The 20,592-nt window shown below is 38.5% G+C and overlaps 1 protein-coding gene across 1 annotated transcript; it reads right to left on the bottom strand.

Annotated features, from left to right (window-relative positions):
• Positions 1-1,156: 1,156 nt before the first annotated feature.
• On the bottom strand, positions 1,157-17,275 carry meox2a (mesenchyme homeobox 2a). Its single transcript, XM_033981237.2, has 3 exons — positions 15,790-17,275; positions 7,531-7,703; positions 1,157-2,477 (listed from the first exon to the last, which is right to left on the bottom strand). The coding sequence occupies exons 1-3, from the start codon at positions 16,325-16,327 to the stop codon at positions 2,259-2,261; spliced, it is 930 nt and encodes a 309-aa protein (XP_033837128.1). The 5' UTR covers positions 16,328-17,275; the 3' UTR covers positions 1,157-2,258.
• Between the last annotated feature and the right edge of the window lie 3,317 nt (positions 17,276-20,592).

The following is a 20,592-nucleotide window of genomic DNA, read 5'->3' on the forward strand; positions in this document are numbered from 1 at the left end:
CGGTCTGTGTCTTCTCGCGAGAATTTCAGCTCCGTAGCCTAGTAACGCCCTCCTCCTCGCGCGCACAGTACCCACACACACAGGGACTTGCCATGGATCTCGCGCGCGCACATAACCCTCGCGCGATGGATGAAACTTGAGAAAAGTTTTATTTTCTTCATTTCCAAGAGCATTTGTTGAGTTAATTGCTGTCTGTATGTCTGTATGGTTCTTACATAACAGTCTGGCTTTGTTACGTAAAACGAATATGACATTTTTGATAAAGAAATGTTAGAAAGTCATCATTTCAAGATGCTAGGTCGTGTCTAATACGTGAGTCTGATTTTTACTCTAATATTGTCATTCGGTTGCGTTCATACATTATTACACATTTATTACAACTAGTCTCAGCTGAAGACAAATTGAATTTCTAGTTGCATAAGACTTTTGGTAGGTTAACAAACAATAACCCTTTAAAAAAATGCCATGGCTGTTGTAGAGCCTTTGTAAACCAAACGTAGCGTTGATGAAGCTTGATGCTAATAGTTTATAGATTTAGTTTTATTCATTACTGTTTGCCTAGTATAACCAAACATAGATCTTTAATGTGGCAAAATCCTATTGGAAAATGTTAGTTAAGCTTTGCATTTGACAAAACTAGATGGAGTGGCAGTACTGTAGCCCAGTTTAGACTAGTTTAGTTGTCTATTAGGATATTGTCTGGGTGAGTCCAAAGATAGCCTGTAGTCTGACACCCAGCACAGTCACACAGCCCTCTGCAGGATCATGCTAATGTGGCTACAACATCAAATATATCCATTGTTACTAATCTGCCAAATAGATGACCTGTCTGTTTTATTGTGTTTTTTATTTATTTTTTGTTATTACTGTGTGTCAAATAGCATCTGATCAAGAGTCTTTTTGCAGGGCACCTTTGAGGCCAATGGCTGGGCTCTAAACATCACTCAAGTCACTTATTTGAGAAAGAAAGTTAATCCTCAAAGGTATGGCGTGTCTCCCCAATTAATTAAAATCTAGGCTCACAAAAGTGTTGAAAACCAGTCTGGTAAGATTCTAACCCTCCGTCTAGGAGTAGTAGTGGAATGTGCATGTTTTTATAGCCTCTATTATTACTAACAGTGAACAAAGTTACAAAAATACAGAACATACATTTATACTCCACTGTGGACTTTTATTCAAACAATACCTGCAAAACACAGGTAAAAGTGATGAGGATCTATTACAAAATGTTTTCACCTTAAAGGAGACATATTGTGCAAAATGTAACTATGTTATAATTGGTCTTCTCAATTATCCACTTAAAGTTGTATTTGGAGTTATAGTATTCTAGTAATTACTTGAAGTAATTACTATGAACTGAGTCATAGCATCAGACAGAGCAGACTTGTTTCTTTTACAAAGTAGTGTTAGATCAATATTGCAATTTAAATATTCAACATATGAAATAATGATCAATAGTTATATTCCAGACCAAAGCATAAGATGTCTTCTTTAAAAGTATAGACTAAATCCTTGTCAGTGGATGTACAATGCGCTGACTACAGTGGGTATAAAATCATAAACATAACATTATTTACATGTCATTTACATTAGCTAAGCTAACTTAATTTCCTGACACTTGATTTGATCAATAAGTCCATTGCATACAGTAGAATCAAATTGAGTGAACAGTGCAAAGCTTTAGACTCCCTCACTCACACAACATGGAATGTTAGCAATACTTCTGTGATTCTAATATTGGGTGTAAAAAGGAGTGGACAAATAATACATGAAATTGTCCATTGTGCAGAGCAGAAAAGTTTGGAGGCTCTAATTCTGGCAGTTGTTGGCCTTCTAGTTCCCATATTCGGAAAAAGGTCAGAGTTCAGAAGTATGATTCATCGTGGTTTCTATGTCAGCTGTTGCAAGCAATTAATGGCAGCACTCAAGTATCAGTGCACCATGTTAATCTGCACTGCTTTAGTCAGCGGCAAATCGGAGCTAAACATGTAACCAATAAATCTAAAGGAAATTACATTTTACAAACACATTTTCAGATCAACTGGTCTTTGAGCTGTAACTGCTAATTCCATAGTCCACTCCTGTTTACAGTCAGTCATCATTCATCATTAACACGACTTCACATCACTGCTGTATATCTACGCAATGCCTTTGCGCCACTGCACTTTTTACATTTATTTAGCATCGCTGTGGGACGATGGCAAAGCAGGAAATGGGCATCCTTCCGGGTTTCGAGTCTTAATCTGTGTGCAGGCTGATCATAAATGAGCGTGCTCAGAACTTTGGTCGCTGTCGTGACTGTCCTCGTTGGCTAGGGAGTCCGTGGAGTGGTGCAGCGCTGCGATCCCGGAAAACTCTGACGGCAGTAACGTTCCCTTCTTCACATTCACCAGTTCTTTCTCCCGAGCTGCTGCCCCCTGCTGTCCTCCTTTCACTCGCTTCCACTTCATCCGCCTGTTTTGGAACCACACTTTGACCTGCAGGAAGTAAGAAACAATCACTGTCATCAATGTTTCCATTAAAACCGCTAGTAATATCACATATGTAGCATCTGAAAAACATTTGGAAAAGCTCTTTAAAGAGGGTTTTAAACTTCTATATTGTATTAACTGTTAACACATACCATATTTATATCAACATGTTACCTTTTCTTGTTTTGAAAATGCTATATTAGCCCAAAACAACATATCAAGTTGACTAAGTTTCAGTTTCATTTTTGACTCTCCGAGTCCCCCTCCTTTTGCTCTTTGCACAAAGTTACCGCTCCCTTCAGAGCTCTATCACAACACAACAGGGATAATGAAACTACTGCACATCGTATCAGGTTTGTGAAGTTGTAGTGTATTGTTTTGTATCATGCTTCTGTACATTTATGGAAAATTACAGTGCAGGAGCATGAGTGACGAAGGCTTGTGGGCTGAACTTTGGACAGAATCATACAGCTAACTGTAAGGAGGGTTAGAATAGAGCCCAGGAGAGATCGCAAAAGTACTCAAATATGTATGGATGATATATAAATGCTCTTCAGACATGGTTTTGATGAGGGAACAACATTATAACATGGTAGGAAGCTCCAAAAAGTATTTTTGCATTATACCCCTCTTTAAGACACTACAGGTGAATGGGAAACTATTTTAAATTTAGAGATACCAGTTGGCTTAGAATTAGACAACAAATCTTTTTGTATGATCTGTTACAATATTTTGAATTCCAAAAAAGTAAAGTTTGGTGTATGTAGGTACTACTTTAAGGGGTGAACCTATGGGAGAAAAATGCATTTTGAGAAAACAACCTTTGAAGTTACAATATCCCATATAAATCCATACATGCAATTTGACTACAATAAATAATAAAACACAGGCACAGATTGAAGAGTTTTGTCATCTTCACATGAAAGTTTATATGTTGAGGGAGCAAACTGATTAGAAAATACAAAAAAAGAAAATTAGTTGTGTCTCACTTTAACTTAAACATGTCAAATATAAAGTAATGTTAAATGTTTTGTATAATTTACGTGATCTTACTGAACCAAGATTTAGTAATAATAGTCAATTTCAGTACCTGTTTTATTATTATTAAGTACAATTTGCTTTATTGTTAATTCAAATTTTCCTGATAGTTCTTTTCACAGACCTCTTTTTTATTATTATATATATATTTTTTATGTGCAACTACATCTTGAAGAACATCTCCGTTCTGCTGGTGCTCTTTCTCCTGTTTCCTAAAAATGAAGACATACCACAAAGATGACACAGGTCTGACAGCTCCGGTTCAGCCCCCACCTCCGTTTTCCCTGACTCCACAGCTCCAGCCATATTTACATCCCAAAGACTGATGATTAAGCTGTTGCCTAAAACGGATGCAACATCAGGTAGCAGGGCCGGGGGGCGCAAGGGGGGGGGGGGTTATTTTTGGGGTCTTTCGCAGGGGTCACATAGTCAGGAATAGGGCTGTAGTCAATTAAAGAATTGGTTGAATAAAGACTAGGTAGATTACTATTTGAATCTGCTAACAAAAAATATTCTCTCTTATCGCTGTCTGTAGTTCAAACCTCTGTGTGCTTGTTCTGAATTGCATTAGATTATTAGCTCAGATTTCATTCTTCTCTCAAATGTTAAAGGCTCATGAACATCTTTAAAATGTGAACTTTGAAAAGAATCCTGCCATCCAAGCATAAATCGCAAACTGAATCATAATTGTAATTCTTGTCAGAAAAATCGCAATACGATATTTTTCCAGAATCACACAGCCTTGTTAAACACACATGGTGCAGATAGATAAGTCAACTAAAAAGGCAGCGTGACAAAAGCTCTCAAAACTATTACATCTCTGTGCATCTGGGCCAAACCGCGGACTACACCAGCAAGGGAGTTCATGCAAAAACAACAATTTATGCAGAAAAAATGCACTGTAATTTTATTAGCATTTTTATAAAGACAAGAGTTTAATCTGCCTTTTACATATAAATACCAAATCTTCAGCTAACGTACTCACTTCTGCTTTATGCTGTTTTTCCATATAAATCCTCATAATGTAACTAAAATGATCAGTTAACTAATACGAATTTTTGTCGATTAAGTCTAAAACTAACAGCCCTAGTCAGGAGGTTCGCTGACTGCACAAATGTTTGTCTTCGGTCGTGCGGTGTATCACTTTGGATTCCTCTGGAGCCTGGGGGCCGTTTGTGAGAGCGCGAGGGGCCACAGCGAGCAGTCAACCGGACCCTCACACGCACAGGACCTCTGCTTACAGTCACAGCTCTCTGACATCAATAACAGCTCCAATAACACTTACACTTTTCCACTGGCAACATGCACAGGGAAACGGAAGGCCTGCGCTAATGCTTTATAAAGCATCACTGCCAACTGGACATTAAAACAGAAGCTCTGATATTTAGATACAGCGATAATTTAGAACCACCATAACATTTCTTTGTCAGGCTATAATCACACTGAAATATACAGATAAAGCAAAAGTATTTAATCGTAAATCAGACAGCACGTATTCATATATAATTCATAGGATTTGCACTTTAGTCCTTTAAAATGAAGATGCTTTATTCAATTCAACTGCATTTATGTATTTCTACTACCCACAATCATGTATATAGATCATAACTGCTGGGTTTCAGATGACATCACAGCAAGTACCATGAAATATTGTGAAGCGCTCCTACATAAGTCTGTCCATCTTCACCATTCTGATCTTTTGGCCACTTTCATTAAGATCCATGTTAACCTTCAAGCAAGCAGTTATTATTTTTAGTTTGATTTGTTATGCTCAGAAATAACAATGCTAGTTTGAACAACCTGAGTATTGCATGAACATCCACTTTCAATATCAGTGACCCATCTGTTATATAGCCACCCTTTATCCTGACAAGCCAAACTGCTTTTTCGGCTTAGTGAGACTTACAACTTCCAAAGGGGGTGTCAGAGAACAACAGGCTGTACAGGCTTCCTTCCCCGGCCGTTTGTCTTCTGTTATTTATTTCATGGGCTGCTGTGACTGCCAGCGGCCCACGCTCCGAGACCAATTTTTGACCGTAGTTAGAACAGAGGAAGTGACTTGCTAGACACTAACTCCTTCAGGCCCTTTCCTAGTCTTGACTGGGGCCAGCGTGAAAGAATAGACAAGAACATCTGGAATATGATAGTCTCGTCACACCAGCACATCTGGAGCACAATAGCCCTCTTACGGAAAGTTAGAAAAATACAGTAGCCGGTGGTGAACCCCTTCAGCTGTCCGTATTCTTCGTCTTTTATCACAACATGGCATTCACTTTACACATGCCAACTTTGGAATTCTGTTTCTGGAATTTAGAAAATGAAGGCACTGTGTTTGTCAAACTCTGATATTAGCTACATAGAAGAGGTGATCACATTTGTAAAACATGGCAAATTATAAAATGCCAGAGACCTCAAAAGGCCAAACTTGATGATTCAAGATTATGAGTCATAGTTAGTAACAAAGACGTGCTTAGTGCTGCATAGACCGCATCTATCAAAACTCAGAATGTTTCCTTTTGTTAATCCTTCATGTGACAGTTGTAAACAGCAGCTGGCCTCACTCGCACACATGTTTTGGATCTGTTCTAGTATTGTATTTTGTTGGAAAAGCATATTTGATATTTTGTCCAAAATTCTTAAAAAAAAACAAACAAAAAACACTTAAGCCAGATCCAATACTTTCTCCCTTTGGAGTGAAGTCAGCATCAATTTTGGTACTTTTTGTGAAGCTTTTAGTACACAGATTAATTTCACTCAACTGGAAACAAAAAACACCTCATTCGATCTTAATGAAAGACGTTATGAAACATCTACAATTAGAAAGACTAAGGTACTTACTCAAAGGAAATTTGAGAACATTTTATTCAACTTGGCAACCATTTATAGATTTATATAACTGCACAAAAGTGTAATCACAGCTGAAAAGATATAATTTGATGAATTCTCTTGTTGTTCACTGTCCCTTTTTAGTTTTATTCAGTGATTTTATTTTTAATCTATGCTTTGCTGTATTTATATATATATATATATATATATATATATATATATATATATATATATGCATGCCTGATTTTGATTTATACACTTTAAAGTGTGATATCAAACATATTACATAATTTTGAGGGATAATAAGCCTACCTGTTGTAAATATAATTTATAATTTTACACCAATTAAATCACAATTGGGCTTTCCATATATAAGCAAAACTAGGACATATTTTTAGCTCTTATATATATACATTTTCACTGGGTTAGTAAGTGCCAACAGCTTAATCATCAGTCTGTGGGTAAAATGAGTCCAACCTGTCTGGCAGTCATATTTTCATCCACATTTTTCTTCAGCACATGAAAATGATTTAATCTGGCAACAAATTCAGATTATTTTTGACTGGCATAAATAGATAAAATAACAAGAGTTGGCCAATCTATTATGAGATCTTAGACTGAACTGTATCCTTTGTGTTCCCTTAATGTAGCAACATTTCATTCTTGCAACCGCTCCAAACAGATTATTTTGTATTAAAATTTCAGCAATGTATTACACAGGACAGAAAACAAATAAAGGACTTCATACTAGGCCTGTCAAATTTTGTAGTGGGATATATTGCTGAAGAAAATATAGATGATAAACGATAATATTGAAAGTATTTATGCAACTAATACTAAAACCCTAAAGTAGAAGAATTATTCCCCCCAAAAATGAAAAAAAATAAATAAATAAATTATAATATATTGTTAAAAAACACGAAATGCAATAAATAAATAGAATGAAATACTTGATTACTTTAGATACTGGTTTGTTTCAATAATGAGTCATAGAAGCTATTTATTCAACCCTCTTCATCTCAAATCTTATGGTAGTATGGAAAAATTTGAAAAAGTTCCCCACAAATACAAAGAAAAAGTACGATAAATAGTCCAAAAACTCCAAAAAGTCAAACGATAAGTCGATATGTTTTTGTGACAAGTCTATTTAATACAATACAAATGGGCTACAAACATAGCAAACATCTGGACTAACCTGTCTCTCAGTAAGGTCTAAGTTGACGGCGATCTCGTAACGCCTTAGCCTGGTCAGGTAGTTGTGGTGGGCGAACTCGGCCTCCAGCTCCCGGATCTGCTCCTTGGTGAAGGCTGTGCGCTCCTTCCTGGGCTTACTGCTCACATCTGACTTGTAATTCCCGTCCTGAGACTCTGAAACCAAACACCACACGTTTTTTTAAGGGCCTTAAATCACACAAAATTGACTCATGAGCTTTTACCCATGTTATAATCCTGTTACCTCCTCAGAAACATACCTGGAGTTGTGTTTTGTTTTATTCACACGCTTGTTTAACACTGGATGATTACACAGAGGTACAGAGGTTTCAACAGGGCTAAAACAATAACTGTATCTTCAAAGTTTGGCAATTCCAGGGCTGAAATTATCCAAATGATTCTAATGAAGATGTATGGAGTTTAAAACACAGTGGAGCACTTCCTGTATCACCACATCACAGTGACGAACTCAGTCTAAACATGCAGGGTTTGTGTTTTAAACATGTGTGAATGAAACAAATCACAACTCCAGGTATGTTTTTTGATGAGGAAACAACATTATAACTTATATTAAACAATGTGTAACAATGTGTAAGGGCCCTTTAAAGACAGTTCCACTCTCAGCAGATTTATAAGCTACAAAATTACTAATGAAATGAGCGCTGTGCGGCAGGTGCAGCTTGGTGTGAGAGGAACAATGAGAACTGTCCATCACACTTTATAGTTGGGATATTGTTTATGAAGACTTTAAGTGGCTGGAAGGACTCGCGCCTGCTGCACACATGTGGGACTAACACATGCACATTAAACAGGCTCTCTTTACTGCCAATAAGGACTTTATCTGCCCTCAGTTCTCCAGGAAACCAGCTGATTCTCAATTTCATTACATTTTGAGGGAAATTTCTTTAATCTTTTTTCCCCATGTACTTGAGCAAAATTTGTCCCAGTGCAGATATTTTAAATAAGCAGCTTGTGAGGTTAAAATATGTTCTCTGCGTGCTGTCTCTAATTATGGAGCTTTTTATTGTCGTAGCAGGAAGTGCATGTTAGAATCGTAGTTGTTGTTAGCTTTATTGTGACGGCAAAACCCTGGTCTCGCAATACATAAGCTAAGTGAGGAATAACTTTGGACCACTGCAAACTTCTGTTTTTCACATTTTTTAGAATGTAAAAATCAGGTGCAGAGCCTTTAAGGCATTATAATACAATTTCATATTGATTGTTCAGTGATTGTTCCAAAATTGAATTGCTTCTAATCAGTGGTACAAAAGTAGATGACTATTTGAAATGTAATATGTCCAAGTTTTGCTAGTTTAGCCATGTGTATAATCTACTTACAAGGCATAGGGATCACAGAAGAGATTAATTTGGAAGGACATCTAGTATAAAATAATTGTTAAATCTGCTGATCGTTTTAATTAAATTGAATGAAGTAAGATCTATGCATAAGATTTGTGGATACGCATGATAAAAAGCCTTGTCACTATAATTTCTGTAACTTGTTTGTGTTCATTATTTCTCTCCACTAGTGCCATAAATTGTTAGATCATGCCTTTTCAATCTGGAAGACATTGTGAAATTACATTACATCTCTGAAGCTTTCAGTGTATATTTTATGTGTCCGCTCCTTTTTACTTTGCCTGTGTACAGCTTGATCAAATATTTGACTTGAAATGAGGCAACAAATAAATAACGTTGAGGCGCAGATCCAAAAGAATGATCAATTAAAACATATGTGATTTGTATTACAGCGCCGTCCAGACCTGTCATCCCCACTTCACCCCATCAGCCCAGAGCAACACCATTTGTTTGGGTATTTCCATAAACGTTCCGACAAAAACATGCTGGGCTAATTTGCTCCTTCAGACTTTCCTATTGTGAGCTCCTCTGTGGTCTGTGCACTGGCCGGGCTTCAGTTGAACAGCGCACTCGGAGGGAGCCGTGATTGCATGCTAATTCCTCTGCGGTCCTGTTGTGCCCTGCGTGTTAATCCAACCGGCCCGCGTCAAGCCAAACTGTAAATAGTGCTGCAGCTCGGGGCCAGGCTCGTGAAACAGTGACACGTCAGAAGCAACTATCTTCACCTACGGCCTAGGGTTACCGCTCCGGACCGGGAGGGACCCTCAGCTCCTGGCCTCAGCCCGGAGAAAAGATCTCCCTTCTAATTAAGAGTGTATTTTTACAAAACCAAATAACTCCCTATAGGAGCCCAGGAGAAGATGAGGGGTAAGAGAAAAGGCTCTACAAAAGTTCTATTTGTAGGAAGAAGGCGACATTTAGACACAAATGGTTTTATAAAATGAATTGTACTAATTTTGTGTCCTATCGCAGAATTAAACTGATTTATAGTTTTGTACAGGTAGTTTTTAAAACAATAGGTCAAATTTTTACTTGATACAGGACAAAATCACAATCAAACAAATGTTCAGTTTTTATCAGAACAAATCTGCCAAAACTGGATGATATTGTACATTATTATAAATATCAGAGTTAAATCAGTACAACCTATTAAAATTCAATTGAATTTAAATAAATACTACTGAGTTATTTTATATGTAGAATACACCAGTTTGTGGTGTTGTTTTAATATTTATTATGCCTCAAAATTAGCATTAGCGTATTATTTTATTTGTGTAGTTTTTAAACATCATGTCTGTAACATTCACCCATAGCTCCCTGTCCACTGCCTTATCTTTAAATATTTTTTTCATTTTAGGATGACTCCGCAAAAAGCTCAGAGAAAAAAATTGGACAGGAAGTAGTGACGCTAACAGTGAGGTTGCCGGGCACTATTTTGCACAGAGCCTGTTGTGGGTTTTCAAATTGTGGTCTTCCAAACAGCCTTTTTTAACTCATGATACAGTATGCTTATACTTGAATAAAAACAGTGCTGTGCAGTTCATCATTTGTAAAAGTATGAAAAAGTTATCTCAAAGTTATGCTCAGTGCAATACATCCAGTAATCTTATTGTATCCACTGATTCCTAAGAATTGAACAGGAGTTGAGTACACGCTCAAATGATTAACATCATACTAGTTTTATTGAGTACTTTCACACTTAGCAGGTAAAATAGTTGTAAATCTTAAGCTTCTACAAACAAATACATCAAAATCCTGGGTTGTATGCCATTGTGAATACGGCTTGTGAGATGGAATATTAGTGTTTAGTACTGCATTAATGATATTATTGCAATATTTTAATATACTTTTTTGGCACATTACCGTCAAATGTGTCAAAATAAAAACTTATGAAAAAAACAGAACCGACCTGTGTCTACTGTAGAAAATCCTGAATAAAACCTGCCTTTTTGTTCATTTTATAAAAAAAAACAACTGTACATTTATGTAAAATGAAGAACATCGTGTTGTTTTTTTATATATTAATTTTCTTGCAATAACTATTATTGCGATATCGGTATTTTTTCAATATATTGTGCAGTCATAATTGTGAGTGCCAAACGCTGAGCCGGTGTCTGTGCCCGTCTCACCCTCTGACCTCTCCAGGGCTTCCCTGTAATTTCCAAAGGAACATGTCAGGCCTGCGGTGTACAGCTGAGCTCCCTGGTAAACACAGAGCTGGTGTAAAGAGGAATAAGAGAGCAACACGACCAGCGGCTCCGGAGCACGGCCGGCACTTCAAATGAGCGCAGCCTTTACGACACAGCCACGGCACCGCAGCAATTAGGTCCCACTGCTGCTTTCATCTCTCCACAAAAAACAGAGAGAATACTAGGAAAAGCACACGCACCCAGACGTGGCCCATTGTGTAAGCTAAAAAAAAAACATACTGAATTAACGCCCATTTTTTTCAATCTGTGTCTTAAAGAGTCTGTAACTGATTTTCTTCTATGTATTCAAGCAAATTTTGTGCATATATAAGCAGCTCTTTAATAACTCTGATAGGTGCTGTCTACCTCTGATCATAAACCGTTTTATTTTCCGATAATTAGGAAGTGCGTAATAGCATGCTTGTTATTGGTAGCTTTACACTAACTGCAACACTCCACACGGGTCTCCGAAAATTGTGAAAAGAGCTTATAAACTCATCATGGTGAATAATTAGGCTCGGAATGCATCACATTTTAAGACAGAAATAATCAAGTACAGCATGAAAAATGTACAATGAACACTGTTAACACTGAACATGTGTCATTCATCCATACCTATGTACAATACTTAAGTCACTTTACGAAGATGTTATATTAGAGTCTATTTTTAGTTTATTTTTAAGTATATATTTTAAATTATTTTAAACTATTTATCTATTATCTTGTTTTATTGCATGTACCATTTTCCTTCTGTTCTTTAACTGTGCGGTGCAATACTGGAATTTCCCCACTGTGGTACTAATAAAGGCATATCTTATCTTATCATATTTAACATAAATTTTGAATGAGTTATAATTATCCCCTATTCATTTAGATTTTCAGCCAGTAAATGCATTTGAAATTTTGGAAATGTTGAAACTGGTTAAGATGATTGTCGTAGTATTTCTAAGATTTCACAACTTTTGACAAAACTATCTTGAGATCAACACAGTGCCAGAAAAAATATCTTATTGGAAGCGATTGTGTGAATTTTAACACAAGCGCCTCTCGGATCGGCAAATTTCAACGGTGAATTCAGATTTTCAACCTATTGTTTTGTACCAATCTGTTTCGTAAAGTATTGCAGTTTTGTCAGACTATAATGCGTTAAGACTTATACAACATTCTATTTCAAGCATTTTAATGTGTGCCAGGGAGAGGTCCCGGGCTTTTTCTCTTTACTGTGGCGTCTGCAAAATAAAACTTCAAACCCCTTTTATTGTTTCAAAGTAAAGTTTTAACAACAGTCTCTCACTAAAGACTTTGCATCGCACAGAATCCACCCACAAGCATTCAACTGTGGGACTGAACTGTGTGGCTCGTGCATTTGGACTTTTGATATTTTTTACAACGTCTCAGATATTTAGTGTTCGAAATACACCAATTTTCATTAAGTCCATGTGGTTCTCAAATGAAGGATAGTTTGGTTTTTTGATACTTTTTATGTTATACTTCTAGCAAGCAAGCGACCAAGCAACTTACATTTTTAACTCACTGAACTTTTATGTCCACTTTCCCTGTGACCACGGCATTTTCACTTTTTTCAGTTCTATTAAAATGGTAAACGGTCGCATTTATATAGCGCTTTTTACCTTCAAGGCATTTAAATCGCTTCACATCGAGGAACCATTCACCCATTCACACTCACACGCCGGTGTACGCAGAGGTTAAGTGTCTTGCCCAAGGACACAACGGCAGCATTCATCTGTGGGAGCTGGTATCGCACCACCAACCTCTGAATCAGTTGTTCTAACCGCTCTACCGCTGATGTTTGTCTCGAGAGCGGGATTCAAACTGCCAAACTTTCGATCAGTGCGCGAACCCCAACTGAGCTACTGTCGCCTCAATTTTATTAGCATAAACTTATGAGAAATATTTTGACAGCTGCACTACTTTACCAAAATACCCAACGCAAACGTACATGTTCACAAATAACTAGAGTGGTTTCAACTAAAATCATTAGTTAGCGTTTCCTTGGCTTCTCAGCTGGGGTTTGCCTCAAAGTTAACACGGTTCATATTTAGCTCGAGGTCAAAATTAGGAAATTGGAATACAAGTTTTGTGAGTAAGTGTATCTACGACGTTAGCAGGCGTCCAGATGGTGAAACCTGAGCGTGCCTGTATCTCATGCGATGGGGCTGGGGTGTGATATTTAGACAGCTGATTGGGCGCGTTGCACTGTTAGCTTGATTGGTGCGAGAGGTCCGAGAATGCACGGCACTTTGTTATGGAGGAAGTGGGGTTTGGAAGCTCGCGGTATAATTTTCCAATGCGTTTGACTGGGAGGCAGAGGAAATACACTGTGTTGTTTGGAATCAGCCGTGAAGATGAAAGGGGGGACGAGAACAAAGCTGTGGAAGCGTTCTGCGTGCTGAAACGTGGGCATTCTTCTAGTGCTATTAATCAGGAAAAGCGTGGTCTTCTGCGCGGTACAGTCTGTGCTCTGGTAATCTCATCTGTACACAATGTGGCAGAGGGGACGCTGCTTTTATTTGCTCACAGTATTAGGCTGATGCTGTTGCGTTTTTGTTGTACCTTGTAGTAGTTTTGATCAAATGAAAATGTATTTAAACGCAGTGCGAAGATGGACTTTTGCAAAATATGACTACACTGGTGTTAATTTTGTAGTGAAATAGGGTTACGGATATCTGAAAATAATAAGTAGAGCATTGTAGATTATAACAAAGTTTGTAGTAAAATCAAATCGGGTAATCTGGGAAAAAATGATCCAGATACGTTTCGCGTCAAAATATTGTCATAGGTTATCGTCCATCAACTGCTCTGAATACTGAAAAATTGCTTCAGCCATGAAAAAAAACAAACCAAAAAACCAAACTAGTCAATGTCTAACTTAGAGATAGAATTATATTTCACAAAACAGTTCGAAACTCAAATATATTTTTCAAAACTTATAACCTAGCGGACTAAAAAGACCTATAAGCCTTCTATATAAACGTGATACCAGTGCAATTTAAGCGTACAGTTGGTATTCAGGATATAAATTGAAAGATCAAAGGTAAACTCATACTTTTTTTTACGACTTACAGCATTCTATTTCAAGCATTAATTAGAACTAAGTAATACCTTGATGATCTTACAAAGATTTATACGCTTACTTTACAGACATGATACCACTGCGATGTAACAGTTGGTATTTGGAATTTTAACCCCCCTTAAGACCCTCCGCATGTGAATCTACATTATCCATTAGTTACAGTATGTGCGATATGACACCTGCCCTCTCTGTGCACGTGCCCGGTCTCGCCTGTTAGCTCTCCTTAAGGTGGTCTGGGTGAATAATGCTCCCGGTGCGTGTGTGCGGGGGCAGGTGATCCACGCGCTGTGCCCTTTCCGTGCCCCCGAAGCACCTCTTCCACAAATGGAGCGCACGCCTTCCCCGAAAAACGGCCTCCGATCGGGTTGCTGTCAGGAACGCCTCGGCCCGACCCGGCACGCTGTCATGCCCTGATTGATGACAGTGCTGAGAGCAGGTTGGAAAAGCTATGCGGGTCAGCAAAGGAGACCTCGATCTACTGCGCTGTTTGACCAAGCATCTTAAGGGCGAGACTTTATGCATTTGTAAGGATAGATGTACATGTGTTAACATGTACAACCTGAATGATATTGGCAAAGTGTCTAATTAAGTTTTCATTACTGGCAGACATCACAGTGATGCTTGGATACTGTTTTTAAATGAACATCAAGTACCAACAACACTTAAGACAAAACTGAAATGTACAATGCCAAATTTGTAATTATATATTGCAGATTTTTTACAGAGGTTGAAACTAAACACAATTTTTGTGATTTGCTAATTTAAGAAAAAACATTTTTTAGATTTTTTTAATTGTTAAGTCTTATAAATTTGCTTGGTGTAATACAAAATAGTTTTCTGGTTTTAGCGCAGTCAGGGTAGTGCGCAGTTATAGTCGAGTTTACTGTGTATTTGCTGAACGTTTCGGGAGTCTTTGAAAAAGTATTGTGGTTTGTATTACTTATCATTTTAAAAGTTTTATAGTCTTTGTGTATTTAGTAAAAATCCAGCTAAAGCATATGCTGTGTGTGTATCTGTATATATCATATCTCATTCACAGATGGGACACACACGTCAGGTAAAAGTGGAAATGCACCTGTGCTCATTTGAGTCTGAGGCAGGCGGCCCTTGTGGAGGTCGCCTGTGGGTGACCTGTATTATTTACTGCGTGCTCATTTAGTGCCTCAGAAACGTGTCACATTGAAGCAGATGTGGTTTTACAGCAGCCCAGCACTGTCAGATGTGTGCACACTATTACAATCTGACACAGTAACGCCCAGGCTGCCTCGGCTTCACTCGTAAAATGGAACTGTGCAGGAATTTACAAGAAACTTTTGTTTTTCTTCTCCATTTTCTCTAACTTAATAATATTCTTATAACATCATTAGACAATTTATAGAAGATGTTTGTATGAATGTGCTTGCTCTGAACTGTATAGAATTTAGAAATAATACTATAATTTGAAATTACCATTTAAATATAAAATATTTTTGTGTCTCCAAAATGTAAAGGGGCACTGAAGTAAAACAGATGACATCTGTCTGCATTTAAAAATATACTAATTAAAAAATGTATTAATAGTGTTAGTCTCAGTGGATGCTGACAAACTTATCGTTCTTACCTGAACTCTCACTCTTCCTCTTGCTTCTCTTGTCGGCCTCAACCGAGCTCAGGCTGTGCCGATACTCAGCCCCTGTGGGGGTCCCGCTGCCCAGGCCAGGGGTGCTGCTGCCCATGTTGGGGGGACTGGCACACATGGCAGGCCCCCCACCATGGCTCATGTCCTGGGGAGAGGGGCCGGAGTCCTGTGGGTGCAGAGGGTGCAGACTGTGGCGGCCTACGCTGCTGTTCCCGGGCAGGTGTGAAATGTGCCAGGGTGGGGCTGGATGGTGCTGGGGAGCTGCGTGATGCTGCAGGGGGAGGTGGGAGCGGTGCGGATGGTGGTGTGGATGGTACAGACCCTCTTCAGGAGGATACCCGGAGATAACGCAAGGAGACGGGGACGGTGTGGAGGACGAAGAAGATGATGAAGCCAGGTCAGGATAGGACACATGATCCGAACGGCCGTGCAGTGCAAGAGAAGATGGGCTGAAGGCTGGGTGTAAGGCCTGGCCCGGGCCATGGGGGCTCCGCAGGCACCCGAAGAGTGTGTGGTCCATGACTCAGTCTCTCGCCCTTCCACACAGGACAAGGGCCGGGGCCAAAGATTCCTTCCAAAAAGAGACTTTTTTAACAAAACCGCCTCTTTACTAATCTACTGGCTGAAGAAGATTGTACAATTGGCTGAGACTGGAAGCCAGGACAATTCCCAGGTTATGGTCAAGAAAACTGATATTCAGATGGGGCAGGGTGAGCCTGAAACCAATTACAACAAAGCACAAAACTTTAAGAAAGTCATGCTTGATTGATGCAAGTTTTGTAGAACTGACCTGAAAATGCCAACCAAATATAGAAAACAAGACAGAACCGGATAAAATGTTCCACAACAAAACAAAACACACAAAAAACAAAAACAAAAAAACAATCAGATTGTAAGCAGACTGCAAACCTTTGACTGGGATGGACAGTAGTTAGCAAATGTAAGCAGAGTTAAAATGGAGTGAGCCTCAAACCCTCAAATCCATATGGATGACTGGATGACAGACGTAAATAAACGTTGGAAAATCCTCAATCCCTAAAGTCACAGAAAACACTGGAAATGATGTCCGTTGGTAATCCTCAAAAGTCCCAAGATCTCCCAGCAGAATCCCAACAGACAGCTGTGCTAGACCTTCTCCCAGTCCTCTCTCAAACGCTTCCTCCAGATCAACAAGTGTTATTTGAGAAACTTTCGCGAATGCTCTTATTGAGGCTAGCATCCAGGCAGCCTCAGACGTGCACCAACCCTATGCAGATGTCAGCGCACTCTCTGCAGGCATAAGGAGGGTTCCGAGGAGCAGCCCGGTGCGGGGAGGATATAAATAGGGTGTAACAGGAGAGGGGGGCCGGCCCTGGGTCCCAGTCTGCAGCGCTACTGACCACATACATGCGATCAGCCTCCACCAAGCACAGCACAATAAATCTGTGCCATAAAGAGTGTCAGGGAGAGGCCCACTGCACACCGGACGCAGAGCTGACCTTCTGTGGAGGTGCTGTCTCGTTTTAGGGAGAGCCCAGGACGGGTGGGACTGCTCCAGGAGGGGGCGGGGGTCTGCGGGGTTCAGGGTAACCCAACAGGAGGGAGAGGTGTCAGGGGTTAACTCACACGGTCACAGGCTCTCTGCTGATTTGACCCCTTTAAATAACTGTCTGTAAGTTAGACAGGACGGGGCACTGGCTGTGTTTTTCATGGCACTTAGGGAAAAAACTGGAATAACATTCTGAGCAAAGATATGTATCTGTGGAACAAAGAAAAAAATGTTTCCCTTTAAATGTCTTCTATAGGATCCTTATGGCCAATGTGATGGAAACAGAAAAACAGAGACAGAAAAAAGATAACACATGCACCAAGTTTTGTACAAAATATCATTATGTCATTGTCATGTCATATGTCATTACTCAGCTCTCTAGATATAAATCTAACACACATCATGATTAGACTGTGTGCAGCATCTACACAAAGTCTGTAACACTTATTTTATGTATACAGATCTAAAACATTTCAGTCCGTTATTCTATGAGGTGGGCCATAATTCAATGTACACATTTATGATGACACTTAGTAATAGCACACTGAGAACATTCACTGTGAGTAAAAACTCCCCCTCGCTCCGGCTGTGTGAATATAAAGTGACTTAGGATCAGCCATTTTGAAGTCAATCTAAAATGAAACACATCATTCACAGGAAAAAGCATAACAAGTATAATCAAATATGAATGAGAAGTTTTGGCAGTTGAACTCCCAGTGTTTATATTAGTTACATTTTTAAATGGGTATTGTATTGTAGATATTACAGATATGTTGTATTGATGTAATGTGCTGTTCTAGGATTATTAAGAGCACAACATACATGTTTACAAAGAACTGCATGTTCTTATACATTTAAGGAGCTGAGCAAACACAATAAACAAGTACAAGGTATGAATGAAAGGGAATTACAATAATATATTCTTTATTTGCATAACTAGTTTGGTTAAGTTTACTTTGTAACTAAGTTATGTCACTAAAACCTGCTGTTAAAATGTTTTCATTTGTAATTAAATAGAACTTGGTGTAATTATGTGCATTCTTTTCATTCAGTTCTTTATTTACCCAGGATTAAACATCATTGGGATTAAAAATATTTTTTTACAAGAATGTTTTGGACAAGTGCTACAGCACAAAATAACATTTACTTTTGCATTGACAGAAACACACAATATTAGCCCATGCCTCCCAGAGATGAAGTAAAACCAGCAGCAGACAGTCTTTCAGCACTGTCTTTCAGAAGAATTTTAAAAGAATTCTTTGACTCTACTCACACTAAAAATCATTCTCATTTTACTCCAGAACTATCCAGTGCCAATTTAACCTTTCTACAGAAATGCTCACACTGTAAGTAATAAAAGTATGATTGATGATAAATACACTTATTTAGATTTTCTGAGCTAATCATGAAATGGCTCTAAGCTGTACATGATTAGATAAGACACAGACGGACGACTGTACATGTACAATAAAAACATCACAGTGTCACACTTCCCTAATAGTAAATGTGAGTTTGTTTATAATCATAATCCCAAAGTGCCACTGCTTTCCTTTGTCTGTTCCTTCAGGCCTGTGTGTGCACATGAATTATAGCTGCTCTTCGTGCCACATGCCGTGGGCTGCAGAGGAAATGATTCACATGAGTCTCAATGAGTTTAGCAGATGCTTCCATGGTCCCAGGCTGCACAGGCTCAGACTCTAAACCTCCAGACTGTAGTCCCAGTCCTGCTCCGCTCTCACTGCTCCCAGGCTCAGACCGGGCCCAGGTGAGTCCATGTTTACTTTAGTAATGAAGAACATTAGCACATTAGCCGCTAGCACCTGGCCACACACAGTACAAGCTGCTGCCGCTGCTGCTGAAAGAATGCTCGCAGATACTGAGCGGGTAACGTTATGCTCTTTTTATGATACATATATTTTATTTTTGTTGGATACATTATTTTGTAAGTGGGATCATATTAAAACAATAGAATCTGGCCTTTTTGTGCTAAATTGGTCATATCTGTGAAAATGCCACCTGCATTCCTATAATTATTTAATTTATTGATCACAAAATATAGTTTAATAAGTATGAAATTTGATAATCAGTATGATGCATTGCTTCTTGTCACTGGCTCTGGAAAACGATCCTTACACTTGGATTGGATACACTGTGGGTGGACTTTCCTGAAAATGAAGCGTAGAGTGTTACTGAGCGTGTGTGTGTGTTTGTGATCTCAGGTGGTGGACCTCCAGCTGTGTGTGTCACTCATGTCCTGCACCTCACTCTGCACAGCCCACAGGCCTGCACCCACCAAGGCTCTGCGCTGTGAGAGAGAGAGCATGTTCACTTTTCTACACAAATGCCCCGTGAGCTACAAAAGGTGAGACAGTTACAGAATCTGACTTTTTTTGTTACCGTCTTGCAGCCGGTCAGCCGAGGAATTAGCAGCAGAGTTATCAAAATAGCGTTAGGAAAATGAATTTAACCCCCCCCCCAAAAAAAAAAAAAACGTCTTTATCAACTAACCCCCAGTGAAAATAAAATAAACTTACATTTGAAATTAAATTGATAAAAAATATAATACTTTGATGAGATGCAGTGGTGGAAGAAGTGCTCAACTTTGTTACTTAAGTAAAAGTACAAATATTGGAGCAAAAATATTCAAATAAAAGTAAGATCACATGAAAAAATCTACTTAAGTAAAAGTATTAAAGTGCTTGTTTTTAAATGTACTAGAGTGCTAGAGTAAAAAGGAGAAGTAAGTTCACAGATTTTTAGATCTATAATGAAGCTTCAAATGTAGTGATTTTGATCAAGATTTGTGCTGAATTTTGCTGAACAGAAACAATTGAATGAATGTTTTTTTCTGGCTGTTTTTGTAGTTTTGTGTTTGCTCAAATTATGAATATGTTAAAAATATACCCTCGGCCTTTTCAGCAGATCTCAAACAATAATAAAAAAATACCTTCTCAGTTCTGTTCAAAAATGCAGTGGAGTAGAAAGTACAGATACCTGCTCTTAAATGTAGTAAAGTAAAAGTAAAATGTGCTTAAGTAAAGTACAGATACCTAAAATGTATACTTAAATACAGTACTTAACTACTTTTACTTTGTTACGTTCCACCACTGATGGCATATTTACAGTTTTGCGGTGAAGTATGGACAGGATATTGCAGGATTGTATAATGAAACTACAGACAGAGCTCAGCAGTTTGATGGCTGAACTCTTGGTTACACTCTCAAAAAGAATAAAACATAATAAAGATAAAGATACGT

The sequence above is a fragment of the Periophthalmus magnuspinnatus genome, chromosome 16, assembly GCF_009829125.3.
Source record: "Periophthalmus magnuspinnatus isolate fPerMag1 chromosome 16, fPerMag1.2.pri, whole genome shotgun sequence".
NCBI classification, from domain to species: domain Eukaryota; kingdom Metazoa; phylum Chordata; class Actinopteri; order Gobiiformes; family Gobiidae; genus Periophthalmus; species Periophthalmus magnuspinnatus.